The sequence below is a fragment of the Poeciliopsis prolifica genome, unplaced genomic scaffold, assembly GCF_027474105.1.
Source record: "Poeciliopsis prolifica strain line A6 unplaced genomic scaffold, Auburn_PproV2 SCAFFOLD006, whole genome shotgun sequence".
NCBI classification, from domain to species: domain Eukaryota; kingdom Metazoa; phylum Chordata; class Actinopteri; order Cyprinodontiformes; family Poeciliidae; genus Poeciliopsis; species Poeciliopsis prolifica.
In genome coordinates this window covers 6,226,533-6,246,031 of record NW_026562381.1, presented here as the reverse complement: position 1 = coordinate 6,246,031, position 19,499 = coordinate 6,226,533, and the positions used below count along the sequence as shown (strand labels likewise).

General features: G+C 36.8%; 1 protein-coding gene across 3 annotated transcripts; it reads right to left on the bottom strand.

Moving 5' to 3' along the window:
• Nucleotides 1-7,661: 7,661 nt before the first annotated feature.
• Nucleotides 7,662-19,155, bottom strand: LOC129360487 (T-cell leukemia homeobox protein 1-like). 3 transcript variants are annotated; one of them, XM_055030759.1, is made up of 4 exons: nt 18,043-19,155; nt 12,522-12,734; nt 12,090-12,327; nt 7,662-8,726 (listed from the first exon to the last, which is right to left on the bottom strand). In XM_055030759.1, the coding sequence occupies exons 1-4, from the start codon at nt 18,500-18,502 to the stop codon at nt 8,510-8,512; spliced, it is 1,128 nt and encodes a 375-aa protein (XP_054886734.1). In that variant the 5' UTR covers nt 18,503-19,155; the 3' UTR covers nt 7,662-8,509. The 3 variants fall into 3 exon arrangements, with proteins under 3 accessions (XP_054886734.1, XP_054886735.1, XP_054886736.1); XM_055030761.1 differs by lacking the exon at nt 12,522-12,734 and having other exon boundaries at nt 7,665-8,060; nt 8,546-8,726; XM_055030760.1 differs by lacking the exon at nt 12,522-12,734.
• Nucleotides 19,156-19,499: the final 344 nt, after the last annotated feature.

The window sequence follows — 19,499 nt, the reverse complement described above, 5'->3', positions numbered from 1 at the left end:
AAACGTCGGCTGCGTACTGAAAAAACGGAGCCAATCGAACTGGCGGGATAGGCGGGAGAAAGGTGGTGTTACAAGGTGAACAGTAGATGGCGCTGCCGTTCTACTAGAGAGATGATAAGATGCAAATACCATCTTCTACCATTCAAAACACCTCCTGTTTAATCATACTGGAAGGCAACCAAGTGAACATCAACTTTCAAGTCAAATTTTAACTCCCTGTTTTTGCCACATCCATGTTTTATTGTGTATATGGCGTTGTCGGGCTGATCTGCAGTGTTTTTTTTTTCTCCACCACATTTTTATTTGTTAGCGAAAAAGTTACATTTTGGTCTCATCTGACCACAGCACCTTCTCCCAATATCTCCTAAATATTATTATTATTTGGGATAAGAGTATGAACATTTTGAGAATTAGGTATAATGTTTCTTCTACTTCAAATTTATTCTCCACGTAATGTTTCTTACATAAAAATTCAGAAAATTCATTGCCGTAAATACATCTGTAAGAACAAAAAGAAAAAAAAGGTCAAGCCCACACATTTAATGAAGCAGGATTGCAACAAGAACCAGTTTATGCACTGCAGGCTTGAAGCACTTTGTTACCAGCCTGTCATCAAGACAGTAGTGGAATCTAAGACGGATGCCAAACATAACACCTACATGGGGATTCCCAAAGAGCAATAAGTAACAACACGTTGCATGTCGTTGTCTGGTGTACAATGAGGGAACTATAAAAAATAAAGTTAGTGGATGGAGAAACGGAGAAGTGAGAAGCTTAAAACAGCCGATGCACCTGGCACTTCACTTAAAACACTCTTCTGTTAACACTTCCCCTGTGTGCCAAGTCTTATGCTAATAGCTTTTTTGGGAATCATCTTAATGGTGCAAAAATATTATTTCATGTGAAAAGATGCTATTTGAAACGAGTCATTGGATGAGTTAGGTGTTGATGCACCAATTTTAACTCACATCAATCAATATGTCTTTTAGATAGTTCGCATCTTACTTTTATTGCTTTTTTTTGTTAAAATTTTTATTTCTTCACTGAAAGATTTACCATTGTGTCACTATTAGGTTTAAATTTGGATTAGTGGGTAGAGTCATCATGTGATCCAAACATGCCTACTTAATCCCAAGCTGCCTGCTTACCTGTGTATCGCTGTAAGAATGTGAATGTGATTGAGTGAATGTGCCTCTAAATTCAGCACTTTGAACAGAAGAAGAACTCTATAAATGTTGTCAACTTGCTTTGTTTTGCATACAGATCAACCTCTGCTGTTTTATATGGGTATATAGAAATACAGTAATAGTTTAGTGAAGTCTGGTTTGATTCAATGAGTTTTGTTTGTGTTACGTAGGAAATAAAAAAGAAATAATTAAAAAAATGGGTGTAGCAAATGTTTTTGTATGTGTGCAGCACACAATAGTGAAAAGCTTCAAACATCACAGTGCTTATTATTAAAATACTACAATTAAGTATAACTTTTACTTTTTTATTGTTTTCCAAAGCATTTTTTAGTCTTTGTAAAACTTCCACAAGCCTGATTTACTGTTACACTTCGAGGCGTTGCAATGAGTTTGACACATCCCCTGTCTTTTTATCACTTTATTAATGCACAGACGTGTAATAAATCTACTCTCTTCCCTTTATATTCCTGGTTCAAAAACCTAAAGAGAATGTGTAGTACCACAGAGCAAACAGCTCAAACTTTGTGATTGTAAAATATTATTTTTAAGTTCCTCTTTGATAACTAATGCACTCGTAGCTGAACTCTATTGAGCAATCAAAGCAGCAGCTGCTGATGAATAAAGGAGTCCACATCCTGTTTGCACAGAGGCTTGAAAAAACATTATCGTACTGTCAGGACATGTTCAGAGATTAAACAGAAGGAGCATGATGTTGACAAAAATATTGATTATATTTGCGCTGCATTTTCAAACTACTCATCTAAATTAGTGTTGTTTCTTATATTTACATATTTAACAAACCATAACAGTAAAAGTCAATATTGTACTTTGCAGTATTAATAATATGATGATTTGCTTTGTTCCTGTTGAAATGTGGATGGTAGGGTTTAATCCAGTACTGAAGTCTGTATTTGTATTTCTGTTTGTGTATGCAAATGTGTGCATATAGAACTGAAATGTGTAACAGTGTTTTGTGCTAGCAGGTTATCTTATCGTTGAGCTGTCAGCTTATTGAAAGAGCTCATCATTCTTCACCTAAAACAGCTGGCGGTTAGTCAGAGACTGCAGTTTCCTGCTGCTGCTGCTGCTAACCGTTGATGACTCTAAAATGTAAATTTAGAAATATCTTGTCTGTGCAGTTAAACAACAAAATTATGTAAATTTCTTTTAGTCTTTTTTATATTATTTAAAATTAGTTTATTAAACACATTTAAACAAGTTGTTTTTTTGCTTATATATATGTTGGATAATATTGCATTTACCAATAATTTAGATGACAAATACATTTTCTATAGGCTATTTCTTTCTCATTTCTTCATTTTTGATTTATTTATTTATTGATTCATTATCCATCTTTTTTGTGTTTTCAGTACATTTTTTGCCCGTCTTGTTACATCTGTTTATGTGAACAGCACAGTATAAAAAAAAAACTTTAGCTAATATTAACCATTTTTAAAGACTTTTTAATGCTGAATACTAGAAAATTATATTTGTTTGACACAACTTTTTGGAATTAAACTTTATAACTTTATGACATACTTGTGCTGAAATTTAAAGCTGTATGCACTTACCTTATAAAGCAATAAATTACAAAAACTTTTCATAATATTTCACAATATATTCTCCTGATTACCGTGTCATTATTTTTACTCCTTGATGAAGAACTTATGTTAAAAAATTTGCATTGTGCATCTCCCACTATACTATAATGTATTTCTGAAACACATTTTGCTTTATTATTGTTGATAGGATAGAGATAGGAGAAGATTCTGAAATGATGCTATGTTTATATGTTGATGTTAGTTACTGTATCAGTTTAACTGTGAGCATACCTATACAAATATATATAGATATATGTAGAGAATAAGAAGTCAGTTTATCTGTTTGGACCAGTGACAACTGCAAGCATTTTCTACTCCCAAATTATAAACAACACATTTAACTGTTCAAAAACCAAATCAAACAAAAGACACTTCTCCAGAAATTTCATTAGAAAAAGAATCTATTTGTTTTGCTTTCCACTTTTCACCAGAGCTTAAAAGTGTTTCATTTTGTTCATGTTTGTTCTGTCATTAAATTTGCCTTTGAAGAATCCATTATGCTGTTACTGATCAAATATGAGAATACAGGATTCTTTCATGCATACATAAGTACTACAACATACACAGTGCACATGTTCGTCTTCAACATAATTCCTTTAAAATATCCGTTGTTTTGTTTTTAATTTTTCAAGTGACTCCAGTTAACAGATTGTGGCAGGATTTCATCGTCAAGGATCATGAAGGCTTTTGTCAACAAAGCTTTGCATGTCAGCACATTAGAAGTGAACTAATACACCTTGGCACTTTCTCATAGTGTTTGCTTTTTTCTGAAATCAAGCAGCTGTGAAAGCATAAAACTGGTTATATTCACAATGGAGTGATATTATTACAACTGGTAGTTAGAAAGTTAAAGTCACCTAATTATTCCTTATGGTATCAATCAGTTTTCATAAAATGGTAAATGGATTTTAATGCTAATGCAAAACAATTTCATCTCATAGGAACAAAACTGAATAGTTCTGCAAATCAATTTAGTTTTAAATTAAAACTCAGATTTTAAGCATTTCAGTGATACAGCAGAAGAAATTGCAACAGCTGCCTTAAATGTTTACTCTATTGCTCAAGAAAGGAAACAATGGATGAGTATAGACAGAGCGTGACACATAGCTCTGTGCAGTGAATAGCTTTTAGGTGCCTCTGTTCAAAACAAAGTGCTTGATAGGAAGCCTGATAGAGTGTGAGCCTTGTGTGCTTGCTCTTCTCGTGTGGTGACATTTTATTGGATAAAGACACAGTGTTTGGTGGCAGAAGAAAGACAGTGAGAAAGCAACAACAACAAAAAAAAGAAAAACATAACAAAATATTTAAAAGCACCTGTAGGAAAACACAAAGCACAGGTATAAAAACAGCAAGAGCAGGAATTTTTCTGAAATGGGCCAAGTCACGTCTTCAAGGTCTCTGGGGGTGAGAGATGAAAGCAGGATGGAGAGGAGGAAATGGGGGTTGAGGAGGCGTCACCTGGAGATCTGCCTGCTACTGACAGGATCCTAACCAGGCAAGACATCCTGAAACCTGACTTACTCCGGCACTGTGTCAGGTTGTTGGGGGTGGGTGCACATGCAGACAGCTGTTTCAAACCACATCATCAAACTGCTCAAAGCAAATATGAGGCTTAAACAAAACACACACTCCTTGTGAAATGTGGTATTTGTCATCAGCAGGTACAGCCAAGGCTAACAAGAGGCCGGTGTTGTGCTCACAGTCCAATGAAAATGAGCGATTTCGTGCCATGAAGAAAAGATAAAGTACAGCAGGGAGTGTTTTTGGGACATTTGTGGCAGTGATGGCTCATTTACAAACACGGAACATGAATGATGTGTTCACTATTCTTCTAAACAGGCTGTTATATGTTATGACTGAAATGATAAACACTTCCACGATAAACCGGATGCATTGATAGCGAGATGTTTATGACTGTCTGTGGGGGGTGGCGAGGATTCTTAAAGACAACAATCAGACCAAACAAAAGGGTGGAGGAGCAACGCTCCAAAACAGGAATGATTCTTTTCCCAAAACAAACGCCGCTCAGTTTAAAACATTATTGTCATGCCAGCAGTATATACACACACACAGTTACAGTAAAAAAAAAGTGCACCCTCTTGTAATTTTCCATGTTTATGAGGAATATTAATGATTTGAACTCACCCAGGTTCTAGAATGATCAAAATCAAACTCTTAGAGTTTAAAAACACACAAGAGATTCACACTGTCACTACTGTCGAAGCAAAAACTGTGGAGGTACCAAGTGATGCAAGATGGTTGCAAATCCATGTTTAGCAGCAAGCGCCCGATGGTATCTTCATGACTTTATCATTCGCACATATCGCTGGGGGAAGAATTATTATTATTTTTTTTTTTTTTATACAATATTGCTCTATTGTTAGTGAGAACCAGCTTTAGCCAAACATGAGCTGTTGGAGAGAAGGCCGATTCAGAGAAATTCAGAAACTACAATCACAAAGATTCACCCTGCCGTGCTTGGCAGACATTATGAGATAATTCTACTGATGTTCTGTGTTTATTACACTAAACATCACTATTTGCTCTTATTATTCAAGGAAAACATAACTCTAGAAATCTCACGTTATATACAGAAGGAACTGAAAGTACCGGATGATCTGATCTGTGTTACAAAGAGCATGAAAATGACCTTATTACTCAAAGGGAAAGAAATTGTGTTAACACACATCTGTTTGCTACAGAGCAACTTACCAACTCACCTCCTCCATATTTAGAGGTACTTAGTTTCCAAACACAGCTTTTCCATTCTAGCATTATATTTAGTTGATAATTCATGTCAGCATGGAATCAGGTTCACTTGAGGTTGGACAAGTAATGCTGGAACTATTCAAATGAAGTCTTCTGAAAGTGATTCCTTCTGTCCCACTTTCAGAAAATAAAACAAATTACCACATTTGACAAACATAACCAGAATGAATAATAAAATAAGATAAAAAAACTTTTTAATGTTTTCATTAACTGAAGAGAAAAAAAGTCTTTGACATCACTCTTCAACTGGTTAAATTCAGTGCAGGTTTGTCAACCTGAACAGCCTGTCAGAAGACTCCTGATTTAACTCTTTCACTTTCTTTACTTTTACTATTTTATTATTTTTTTTTTACTTGTGTCACTTTTTACTTTTTATAGCCATCATAAGTCAGACTTGCTGGAGTGCTTTTGATAATTGTCCACGAGCATAAGCAATGTGTTCTTGATCTGACAGCTGGGCATTTCCCTTCAGGAAGCAGATTTCTCGCCCGGAACGTTAGCTGGGGAGAGACACCAGCACCTCGCGACGCCACAAGGGACAACGGTGTAAGAAAATGGATGGATGGAGCAGAATTCATGCGTTCATCAGTTGCAGCAGCTGTGTAGGTGCTGAAGCAGCAATGTTGCCCCAGACCACCACTCTGCCACCACTATGTTTGACTTCTGGGCTAATGTTTTTCAAATGATACATTTGTTTCATAATGTAACAAGAAGCACAATTTCCAGAATGCTTTACATTCACCTTGTCAGTACACAGAATATTTTCCCCAGAATCTCTTGTGCCAGGATCTTGTTTTCTTCATGATCAGCTGTGGTTTTGACCAGGGAACTCGCCTATGGATATCATTTTTACCCAGGTCTTTGCAGATATTGACCTCTGACCTTAAGTGAGACAATTGATGCTCTCAGAGTTTTAGATGTTAGGGTTTTTTTTTCCAGTTTTTTTACCTTCTGTGTGTGTTGCTGAGGCATTCTGGGAGTTAGTTAGGCAGCAAAGGCACTGAGATTTACTAGTGTTTCGTATTTTCTCCATTTCTGGGTAAAGTTCCTTCACTTGGGTTTCCTGGGGGCCCCATATATATATATATATATATATATATATATATATATATATATATATATATATATATATATATATATATATATATATATATATATATATATATATATATATATATATATATATATATATATATATATATATATATATATATATATATATATATATATATATATATATATATATATATATATATATATATATGTATATTTATATTTTATTAGTCAGATTCAAAATGGTTGTTGTTCATAGTTAATCTATAATTTAACAAATTAGAGCCAGGTTGGTTTGAATAGCTGTTTTGCTAAATGAAGAAAATCTGATTATCACTGTTTGTTTTTGCATAATATTGTGTGTAAATGAACCAAAACATCTCTAAAATCAACAATCCTTTTCCCCAACACTGAGTTATTGATTATTTGTGCAAGGTAGGTTTACGTTGCACAAAATAATATATTTTTAGACAACAAATAGCCTTATTAATGCAAGTATTCGTCTTAATTTACAGCCAAAATGAGACAAGGCAAACAGGAAGACGAGAAAGTGTGACACAAATGTAATGTAATTTAGTTTTCTTCTTGATCCGCTGAACAAATGTTCCTTTTAAATTGCAACAGTAAATTGCAGAAAACGAACAAACAAATCCAGGTTTCTTCATTTTAAACCTATGCAGTACGCAGAACTCATACTTTTCTCTGTCCCCACGATTTAGCTTGTGCTGGTATTGATTTCAAACTTTAATTTATCCATGGAGGGTTTTTCATACTGTCGTTTGGCACCGCCCTGCTCCACATGCACACATGGGAGCTGTAGTCATCAGTTTTTATGGATTAAAAAATAGCTACCGTGCTCTTTTACAGATACAGGTCTGTTGGCATCTTACCTTTGGGTGGTTTGAGACTTTAATGCGTAATCACAAGTAAATCTCACGAGGCTGACTGCTTCCTAAAATCATAAAGCATTATTGCGTCTTTTTCATAATGGAGATAAAAAAAACACAAAGTCAGTTGGTAAAAGAACCAACAAACAACAGAAAGAGGCAAGAAAAGCAGAGAAGTTGGTCATCGTTTCAAAAAGTCACAATATCTTTTAATATAAAACACTTTTTAACATAATGAGGAATCCATCATCAGGACCAATCCACTACCACTTGAGCTCTGCAGCTGGGGAGGAGATCCACCTCGACCGCAGCTGACTTCAGTGGGTCCTCCGAGTGCACACAGAAAAGGATTGAAACATGCATTTTACTACATTGTACAAAGTCATAAGCGAAAAACTGGAGGCTGTATATTTTCCGTCACTGGCAATAAGCCTCCTGCTGCCTTGCAGGGTGGATCCGGAGGCAAATGAGGGGCAGTCTCAGTAGTTGGGCATGTACAGAGGTGTCCATTTGTTTCCTGGCACTTAGTGGGGAAAGTGCCTTCTTCTCTTTTAGACCGACAGCTGAAGGAAAAGCGGAAACTTGGTGTAAGGCAGGGTATGACTCAACAGACTATAGATTTCTTAGATAACACTTGTGGACTTGCTTAATTTTGACAAACAGCATCTAAGTGCGGCTCCTGTGCTCTGAGGTCCGCACATGTTTTTCTGTAGATCCTGACAGTAACATATATCTGTCTCTTTCTACGTTTGCTCCCCCACCATGTTGCTGGTAATGATCAGTGAGTGAGGAAGCACAATGTCCACTCAGTCTTTCCCTGCAAAGCAAGCACCATTTTCCTTTGTCTATGATCTCCCACATTAGTGAGAAGATTTTAGGAGAAAATGAGGAATTTCCTCACGTTTGTCCTTTTTATTTCTGACGGCACTTGGATATAGGCATGTTATTCCAAACTTTGTCCCTTTCCCCTCCCTCCCTTTTCTCTTCCAGACACACATTCACACCCACACGGTCACACCACAGAAGCCACAGAGGTGACGGAGGTCACCTTATTGTCTTCTGCCCAAGGCTGCAAGTTCTGCAGGGCGTAGAGGGAGGAGTTATGCAGGCAGAGGGGATCTGGCTGCAGCGGCTGGCTCAATGTCTTCTGGAAAGCTTCCTGCTGAAGCTGCAGCATCAGTCGGTTGGCTTGCTGCCTCTCAGCCTCCCTTTCCTCTGCAGTTTGTCTCCTGTTGGAAGGAGCAGAGAGACGGTGAGCGGAGAATCCTTTCAAACTAAAATTATGCTCTGTTCTATTAGGTATGTACAGAAAAAAAAAAGCTCTTTACATAATTGCATTTTGAGCAGGGTATCGAAGCCAGTAATTAATTTCGACTGTTTATTTTTTTTTCTAAAACAAAAACATAGGACAAAACAAATATAGACATTTAAATATGCATAAACAATTTTGTGACCTTAAAAAAAACAAATCTGAAACAAATTAATTAAAAATAGAATAAGGGAAAACAGTACATGCTGCACATGAATGAGCCAATTCAGGTTCAGCATATGAATTGGTAAAAATAAAAATCTGACAAAATATAAAATTCACAATAAATTTCATATTTATTGTGAATTTTTAAATGAAGCAAACTTTATTGCTATATCTTATATCTTATATCAAATATCTATTTTTTAGGAATTCCTTTTTTGCTGTTATTTTTGTATTTTTATTTAATAAGTAAAAAATAACGTCTTGACTACACTATTAATTTTTTTTTAAACTAATACAAAAAGTGAATTAAAATATAAAAATAACTGCATTATGAAAATGTAAATTCTGATAAAATAACTAATCAATTATTTTTTTACAGCTAAAATACTATAAAGGGAGAAGATCTTAATTATAGTTCCATGAGAAAAGGAAAAAAAATTATAAATTAAAATACATTTATTTTCACCAATTCCTTAGTTTTTTTTATTTGTTTATATATTTTTTGTAAATAAAAAAGAAAAACAAATTTTTACAGTAAATGCTCATTCTAAGAAGTCATAAACAAAAATGCTAAAATCAGCCACTGCTGGCATTTAATTAAAACAGTACTTCACAACAAATTAAAATTCCCTTCTAAAATTGCAGAAATGGTGGAGCTTTTATTAACATTAATTCCCTAATTTCCTAGAAAGATCATTAATATTTTTTTCTGCTGAATCTAATGTTATGCAGAGAGCAAGGCTATAAAAACAAAGGGAAACACGTTGCATGTGAAAAGCCGCTTATCTGCAAACTGGTTGCTGCACCTGAATATTTATTCAGCTCCTGTATTGCAGGATTAGCTCCTGCAGGCCCAGATGGCTGCTGATTGACATGAGTCACAAGAGCTGGGGAGAAGCGGAGGAAGGGTGTGCCTCAAGGTGAAAACTTACATCTGCTCTTCTGTTCATTTCAAAGCAACACCAGTTATGCACATCCTGTACATCCGTTAAGTGAGGAGCTTATACTGACATGGGGATATTTGAGTTTCTAAATGTACCTCCGTTTCTCCTTAGATGTAGGTGAAATATTGATTTTATTTAGAACCAATATGATTAATGAACTAAATTTAGCATTCAGATCAATCATGTGTTTGAAAAGTAGGTAATTTAGGACTCTGTTCCTGATGTTTGTGCAAATTGTAGCAATAAATCTTCAAAAAGGAGAGTAGTGAACAAAAATAGCTGCTCAACAGTGAAATCTGAATGGTAGGTAGGAGTCAGGAGCACACCTCTGAACACCCCCTCTTTCACGCACACCAACCTCCATCCATTAGCCACACATTATTGTTAACAGCATTATCATAATCCGATTCCCCGGCTGTTGATTCGATCATCGTCTTGTTACCAGCGTGGTCGTCACGCAAAGACATCCCTCACGCTCATCCGATCAGATGCAAGACTAACAGGGGGAGTGTGGCATAAATCTCAGCAAAAGTAGGAATCAGAAAAATGAGTTAAGCCAATTCCCCCGTTGCGCTTGTGACATGGCGCTCAGTCAGGATACGCTTTGCTGGTGTTTTATTGTGAGCAGACTCATTTTATTACAGCCTGTGGTGCAGACTGAGACTGGATGATGTAATTGGAGGATTTTCATGCAAAAGCAGCTTTTTTTTCTACAGCAAATTACAACAAATTACAGAACCTGACAAAAGTATTTATGCCATTCTAGCCTTTTTTACAATAATTTATGTAAAAGCAACAAACTTAAAAATATTTTGTGTTGGAATTTCTTATGACAGTCCACCATAAAATAATGCATAACTATGAGGTGGAAAAACCTTTTTTTAAATTTTGCATTCAGGCCATTTCTCTTTGTTAACACCAAATAAAATTCAATTATCTGCAGATATTGCTTCATCATCAGGAATTTTGCTTGTGTGTGATATGATCTTACACACTATACACACTATTCATTCTATGAAACTTGGTGATGACAGCATCATGATGTGGGGAAGCTTTCCAAAGTTAATGGGAAAAATGATTGAAGACAGCAGGAAACTCCAAACATAAAGCCAGAGCTGAAAGGAAATTGCTGAGACATTTCTCTAATTGTTTGACACAAAACTGAGAGTTTGTGCCAATACTTACAAATTTACATTCATAGCAACTCTTCTTTTTTAAAAAAAGAAAATTAAAATGAGAAGAAAAACTTGTTTCTAAACATGTAAAGCTGCAAAGCCACAAAACACTTGCAAATTGTAATTTTCTCTCTACAATATGAATAAATGTACACACTTTTTATATTTTAATTCACAACACAAATTCATCCCTTATTCATCATTTTCTTTTCATGTCAAAATTAAACATTATGTTGTGTTTCTCTCCCACACAGAATCCCAAAAATGTGCAATCAAGTTTGTGGTTGTCATTTAAGAAAAGAGGTGGTATTAAATTTGTAAATCACTGTATCAGTAAATTTACTCCAACCTGCAAAAATTTTTTACCTGTTTTCTAACTGCAATGATTATAAAAAAAAAGTCATTTAAAAAGCATTAGGGTAATTTAAACATAAAAACCCTTAAGGTAATGACTTAAGGTAATTTAGCTCTCTGTAATTTGCTTTTGAAATATACGTCCTGCTCCTTTAACAATGGGCAGGGCATTATAATTTGATTTTCTACTCGTTTACCTCCAAATGACTATAAACAACAGTTAGAATGAAGTGAAAGAGCATGTGTGTGTGTGTATGTGTGTGTATGGATTTGGCAGATGGCTCCTCCTGTGAGTGTTTCAGTATTGCTTTGGACAGCAGGTTTCTAAAAGGCCTTTCAGGAGCCTCACCAGTAATTGTGCTTGGTCAAGCGAACTGGCCTCGACAGGCAGCTAAGCTAAGCAGAATAGGTGTTGAGTTTTACAAGCTCTTCAATGCTTCAGCTTCAGGCCATTGTGCTTAAGGTAAGATGTAGGTGAGCAGTTTAAGAAAGAAGTGATATCCAGAGCTGTCAGTTTATGTCAGAAGTAAAAGCTGACATCCTTGTCAGATAAAATGACTTAAATCTCTTTGTTTTGCTTTAAGGGATCCGATTTGAAGTGAAGAAAACAGAAATGAACACCCCTTCCCCTTTCTGCCGTCTTACCGCCATTTTGTCCGCCTGTTCTGAAACCAGGTCTTGACTTGTGCATCTGTCATCTTGAGGGCCTTCGCCAGAGTTGCACGCTCAGCCGACGCCAGGTACTTCTGCCGATGGAAGCGTTTCTCCAGCTCACAGATCTGCACCCGGCTGAAGGACGTGCGAGGCTTTTTTCTCTTGGGTGGCGTCCGGTTCTGGTAAGGGTGGCCGATGCGTCTGGTCACCGAGAAGGGTGAGAGGGCGGCTGGAAAATTGAGTGGGAAGAAATAACTTGTTTTTCTTTTTCAAAATATTTTATCGTTTTTTTGAAGACTCATCAGGACACAATCTAGAAAATGCAAATCATAGATGAATACGCAGCACTGATTTTAAACACAGTGCTTTAAAAGAGATCTGATTTGATCAAATATAATTAGTTAATTGTTAGGGGAGACTCACCTGGGCAAGCCCCCTTTGGAAAAGGATAGTCTGCCAGAAGACCATTGCTGTCTCGCAGGTGAGCGAGTTCTGGGTAATAGCATTTTGCTAATGTCTCCACAGTGCTCCAGACAGGGACTCTGCCGATGTCTCCCTTGGGGAGAGGACAGAGGGACCCGGCAGCCTCCGGCCCCCCTGTTGCCTCCCCAGCTCGGCTCTCCTCTGCCTCCTCCCCTAAAGGAAAGGGAGACACAGTCAGGTCCCACATCTGGAGTACAGCAGCAGCAGTCGGGCTGGCACCGACAATAGCAGCTAATCATATGAAGAGGGCCTGAATGATGAACAGACTCTATTTTAATGACATTTACTGCTGTTCTCTTAAAATTGGTCATTTTTACCACAAAATGAGATATGTCTCATTCAGAGAAAATGAGAGCAGACTTGCAGGGTTATAAAGATAAATCAAGCACAAACAGGCCATCCAGACAAAGTTTGAATGAGCTGGAACATAGAAACACAGAAGCTAGGAGCAAATTCTGTTTAAACAAGAATATCTATTTAGCTTAAATCGGATTTAAGCTAAATAGATATTTGCACAAACAGCGTTAAATTCTGTCTCTGAAGCTTTAAATTGTGACAGCAGTCAAGTGAAATAGTTTGTAAATAAACACTGTTTTTCTCTGCACAAGTCTTTGGAAATCTATTGTGTGGCTAACGGGATGCCATTCTGTCAAAAATGACAGAAAAAAACAAAAAACAAAAACACTTTCTCAGTTACAGCCAAAACCACAAATTGCTTTTATGCATTTCTGGTAAATGACAGGTGGATTCCACTTTGAGGTTAGCAAGGTGAAAACCTAAGAATGCATTGTTGTGGACTGCAGCTATTCTGCATAGCACTAATTAAAGGGATGTTTTATTCTTTTTGATTTTAAGAATTCTTGACTATTACTGTTACAACTTGATAGTATATATCTGATTGGTTTGTAAAAGCACAAAAAAGTGGATTACTCTCAATCAAGAGAAGCATAAAAACCACTACATGTTAAATCTGATTTGTTCAGGGCTGAGCTAAAGCTAACATGCACACAGTTAGTGTTTTCCGAAACTCACATGCAGGGTATTGATGACAACTTATCCTCTGCATCATAAAATATCTATGAATCCTGTCTATTTTGTCAGCCGTGGGTAAACAGGTGATCAATAAATGTAATGAGATCGTCGGCCATAGATCCACTCTGCAGCCCACATTCTCCTTCTGAAGCTGAATGGAAATCAAATGCTAAAAAAGAGAAAAGAAAAAAAAAACAAGAAAAAATACAGTGTGTGTTTGTGTCGTTCTTTCCCAGCAAGCTGTTTGTCTGCTGTCTTACAGGCTGTTTATTTGTTTTTGTTTTGTCAGAGAAGCTCACCAGGAGCCAAAATGAATATGAAAACATCTGCATAGGTGTCCCCCCCAGGGCTGCTGCTGCTATCAGAGTTTCAGCAAGCTGAAAATTCATTTGCCCGCACACACGATGACAATTTGGATGGGAAATGGAACATGTAGCTATTATCCATGCTGCAGTCATTTCCAAGGAGCTGTGAGAGTCCCCTGGTGGTGCTGAACACGATTGGCAAATTGAGGCGCACACGAGCAAATGATTTGTAAAGAACAGATGAGCTACTAGATTCTGCTGTAACAGTGGGTCACATAAAGTTTACATCGGCGCTGTGTGAATTAGCAGCACACATTTAGAGTCTGACACACAAAGCAGGCCTAATCTTGACCTCTCCGTTTCCTCCTCTTATTGTTATTTTTAATCTTCTGTGATATTTTTATTGGATCATAACACAACTTAACATTATGTGTTCACTTTGATAATCGCTCAATAACAATAAAACGGCAATTGCACCTAACTGATGCACCTTTTGGGACATGGATAACCCTCTCTGGTATTTAATCAAGACTTTATACAAACAAAAGCTCAGTTCTATTTCTATAACTTCACTATAAGTGGACTGCAACACCTTTATAGCCATTATCCTTGATTTTTAGAGAAATTGTTGCTTAAATCAGCTTGGAGCCTTCCAGGTCACAGAGGGAGAACAAGGAGGAGGCCTGTTGTTGCTCCCAGCCGCAGGTCTGGCCAAATAATCCTACATTAGGAGGCTATTTCAAGCCATCTGTGGCCTAAATAATGGCCCAGGCACATACGAGCACGTTCAACCAAATGAGCTGCAGGCTCTTTTGGAGATGCCAACTGCAGCAAGGCATTGCCTTACAGACTCTGAAATGCAGCTGAACTTGTATCACATGTGTGCTGCTGTAATGCATGAGCCAGCTGTAAAAGCTTTCATGACCTGAGGTAGTAGAAACTGTGCAATACACGGAAATGGCAGAAAAATGATAAGCTTTATAGTTTATATCTAAAATTGCCAAAGCACAATTCAATTGCTTGTAGAATATGAACATATTCTGTGACTTTTTCTTGAGAATATTAAATATTTAAATTTTTATCTTTACAGTGGTAACAAATGATCATAAATAACATTGCATGATATTATTCAAGGAGCTACTTTATATAATAATATTTATTAACAAAATAACAGTGTTAGTAATTTTATATCATAATTATCAATTTAATGCTGTTGACATAAAAAGATGTAATTTTGTGTGGTGTCGATCATTTATGGAGTCACATGAAACTCTTCCAACATGAAGGGGGAAGAAAATAAAAGCAGAAATTCTACAAAATAATTGGACTTTTACTCCTTCTTTATTAAAATGATGAAGCGAAAAAGAAGAATGAAACGGGTAGAAATACAAAATCTTTTTCCTCGGTAACACAATTTAGCATACGCATTATCGAAAAAATAAAATGCCACCGTGGAGAATATGTTTCCCATAATAAAACCACTTATACTTAATAACACTTCTCAGTGACAGCGCCTCCCTTCCCCACTGCGGATATTACCTCCGCAGCAATCTAATAAATATATCCGCGAAGGATTCTAAGGGGGGATATTGAAATATAACGTGAACATACATTGCTATTTATTACACAACACGGGACAAAAAGGAGAGGACTCTGTTTTCCGTCACCCTGAAATAAAAGCAAGCAGCGCGGGGAGGAGTTCCGCTGCTCTCACACACATTTACTGCAGAGACAAAACACTAATTATGCTTTATTGCTGCTAGGTGAATTATGGAGCAGTTCATCTGTATCATGACACTGAAATGCTTCAACAATCCACATTATTGATGCATGATAATCATGATCATCTTTATTCTTATTATTGGCGGAAGTGTAAATGCTGAAATTGGTCATTTATCACCTGGATTACTGAGATTTTGCTCGGATTTATTCATTTAAATAAGTGCTGCTCAGATTTGACTGTGAATTGATACTGTGATATTTCATCCAACACATTGTTTACATTTACTATTTCTTTATTGCATATTTAGTTGGTTGTTTTGACGAGTTTTAACGTCAAACACTATATATATATATATATATATATATATATATATATATATATATATATATATATATATATATATATATATATATATATATATATTATATATATATATATATATATATATATATATATATATATATATATATATATATATATATACTTCCCCCACCAAATTAGAAACTCAAATAGTAAAACTTTCAACTTATAATCTATTTTAACAAGATATTATCACACATCAACTAGAATTGATTACGAGATGAATTGATCATATTTATGCAAAATGAACCTAAAATATGACATGAATCAGCTCTGAGTGATGAGATTATGATTCTCAGTCCGTTTGCAGATTGAGGCTCATAACGTCCCTATGCATCTTCATTTTTCTTTTCTTTTTTTTTCCCACCTGTCTGGTTTTGCATTGGCCGCCGTGATGAATGGTGGTGAATTTCTGCCCCATATTACGTGAAAAACGAGAGATGTACACCGGGTTTTGTTTACATCCGCACTAATCGAGCTCCAATGAGCGCCAGAGTTACACAGCCCGAAAGCCTTTTGGCAAAACGTTGAGCTGATTTGAGCTGCACTGGAGGACATTTTTCCTCCTCTGGTTTCATCCTGGAGAGGCGAGGAGGAGAAAAAGAAACGCGGAGAAACATTCAAACTTGCGAGAAGGAGAAGTGATCTTCATGTTTTTATAGAAAATGAAACGAAATCTGGATTGTTTCTGCGTCCTGATCAGGGAAAGAATCACGCAGGCGCTCCTGCTGCGGATCTTTGGCTGATCAATACAGAGGAACGAAAATCAGCAGCAAAATAATTACACAAAGCCGAGAGAAGTTAAACGAAGGGCCCTCTGTGACTATGAGTAAAATTGATAAGTCTATTTACACTGTATCTTTTTGCAGATGACATATCGTCCACTAGTATTGAATAATTAATTACGCAGAAGGCGCTGAAATATGAATATTTAATGCGTGGCGAGGAAGACGCGCACGAGCATTTCCGGGAAGCTTACCATTTTTATTCTTAAATCTAAGCACTTAATGAAAACGGAAAAATCTGCATCAATGCATTAAAACGTTTATTTTGGGAATAGCCCGTTTTATAGGATAATCAGCAGAAATAAAATCTATAAAATGTACATCTGCTCGTTTTTATAACTCAATTTATTGAAAACTCACAAAAGCAAAAGTCTTTGGAAATTCCACTCAAAAGGCAAATAAGGATTCAGTTCATTTTCTATTTTATTTTTAACCATCTGTGAATGTTGGTCACATATAAAAATATATCAAACCATATGCAATAGATATTGAGACTAAAATAAATTGACAAATATCACTAAAAATAGTCCATTTTCGTTTTTAAAATAAGAAAGTGGGTTTTATTTTAATTTGTTAAATATTACGATTACTTTTATTATTTACGTTTCTATTAAACAAATAAATTAGGAATAGAAATTACAAAGCTCATACAGTTAACTGTAACATTTGATATATTATTCTGTCAAAAAAATATATTTTAAGCAGTAGCAAAATAAGCAGAATAAACTGGAGTTTACCAGTTTACTAAAATGTTATTGTATGAACTCATAAAAACTCATTTAAATTTTATTGTATGTTAATAATATAATAATAATAATAATAATAATAATAATAATAATAATAATAATAATAATAATAATATAATAATAATGTAATATATGTGACGTATCTTTTTCTCCATTGTCTCAAAGAAGAAAAAAATCATTCATTCTCATAAAAGCGCGAAGAGTCGTTATCCGTCATCCGCTGTAAATGGAGAGTGATTGTCCAATACTGATTCATCAGCACGTCTGTGTCAATTTCAGTTGTCGTTCATCAAGCTGCCCTTCCAGCATAATAAAAGTGACTCTGTGATCTCCCGTGATTCCTTACAGATTACAACCTAAAAATTAAAACTTCGCTTTGCCTGCACATCCATCCCTCGTTTTCTATTTGTATCAATTCGTGACTAAATTGTCTGAATTTAATTTCACAGTAAATTAATCCACCTGGAAAGAAAAAAATGAAAGAAAACATGAGATTTTTTTTCTTTTTACCTGTTAGTCTGTCCTTGGCAAACCTTCTACTGCTCTCCATCCATGGGAAGGTGAAGTTGCCAGGGTTGCCCATCCCCATGCCAGGCACAGCGGGAATCCCGGGGGGCGGATGCGGCGCGGCAGCCGCCGACGGTGGAGGCGGAGGCGGCATCGGTCTGTGGGCCGGCACCCGGATCACCCCGCCAGAGTTCCCGGAGTTCACATTTACGTTCATGTTCATGTTCATGCTGACGTTCATGTTCATGTTGACGTTGTAGGAGCAGGCCGGGTTGTAGACGCTGTTGTAGCCGTTGCTGTAGACGTTGGGGGCCAGCGCGTAATCCGGGTCGCCGGTCCGGTTGGGCAGCATGCAGCCGCTGGACTGGTCCGAGCTGTTGAGGATTTGGTCGATTCCGAAGCTGATGGGCTCATGCTGCTGCTGGTGCGTCTGATTCACCTCCTCGATCCCAGTGTGCTCCATAGTTTATTTCAGTGATGGTCTCACTATTTTAGATTTGTAGTATTTTCGAGTCTGGGGGAAATAAGCACTTGCTCTTACAAGACTGTTCTGCTGAATTTAAGCATCAACTCCCAGGAAACCAATAACGCGTCCGGTGCGATCCAAAATCATGCCATTATTTCTGTCCAGCATTGGGATCGGGTGTTTCCTAAATTAAATGCCAATCCGTCTGGCGTAGCCTATCCATCTTTAACAGAGCTCTCTTTCCAAGTGAATTAGCAACGAGGAGCTGATCAACGAGGAAAACCCGTCGACGGTGCGTGTGGTTTATCCAAAGAAGTTTACTCACTGACCAAAATCCGTGATTCTGGGTTGAAGCAGCTCTCTGGAGAGACTTGATGCGCTTTGTTCGCCCACTATCGCAGAGGCAATCCATACGCAGGAAACATGGCAAAATAACCGAGCTCCTCGGATCAAAAACAAAGCAAGAAAAACCGGGACAAACCCGAAGCGGAAAAAAAAGAAAAACAACAATATAATAATAAAGCGCTGACCTCGTAGGTTCGGATATTAATTGGAGGTGAGCGCTGAAAGAGGGCTCTGTTGTGCTGAATGGCGAAGTGCACTTGCAAGCGTTTCAGCAGGTGAGCCTGCCCTCTGCGTAACAGCGTAAAAAGCAGCCATTCGGTCCTCCAGCCAGCCAGCCCTCCCTATCCTCCTCCTCCCTCCATCAGGACAGTTGTTTTGCTCGGATGTCTTAAAGAGGCCGCAGCATTTGTTGTGCACAGCTTTTCTGGTGATCTAGGATTTGTGCGTTTTAATCCATCTTTAGTTTAAATTGAAGCCAAATGTGCAACAATCAATCGATCTCTCTTAAGTGGATCAAGCATAGATTTCTTCACAATAAATGACTCACACAATGTTTTTGCTATAAATGTATCTTCCAAAAGGATGCTTATTTACTTATTGAACTTTGGATTAAGGTTCAGGAACTTTCTATTTGAGTCAAACCTGCTAT

Coding starts and splice junctions, on each gene's coding strand:
- LOC129360487 (XM_055030759.1), bottom strand. CDS start 18,502: ATGGAGCACACTGGGATCGAGGAGGTGAATCAGACGCACCAGCAGCAG. Junction 12,735..18,042: donor TGCCAAGGACAGACTAACAG/GTAAAAAGAAAA, acceptor CCTTTCCTTTAG/GGGAGGAGGCAGAGGAGAGC. Junction 8,727..12,089: donor AACAGGCGGACAAAATGGCG/GTAAGACGGCAG, acceptor TCCTTCCAACAG/GAGACAAACTGCAGAGGAAA.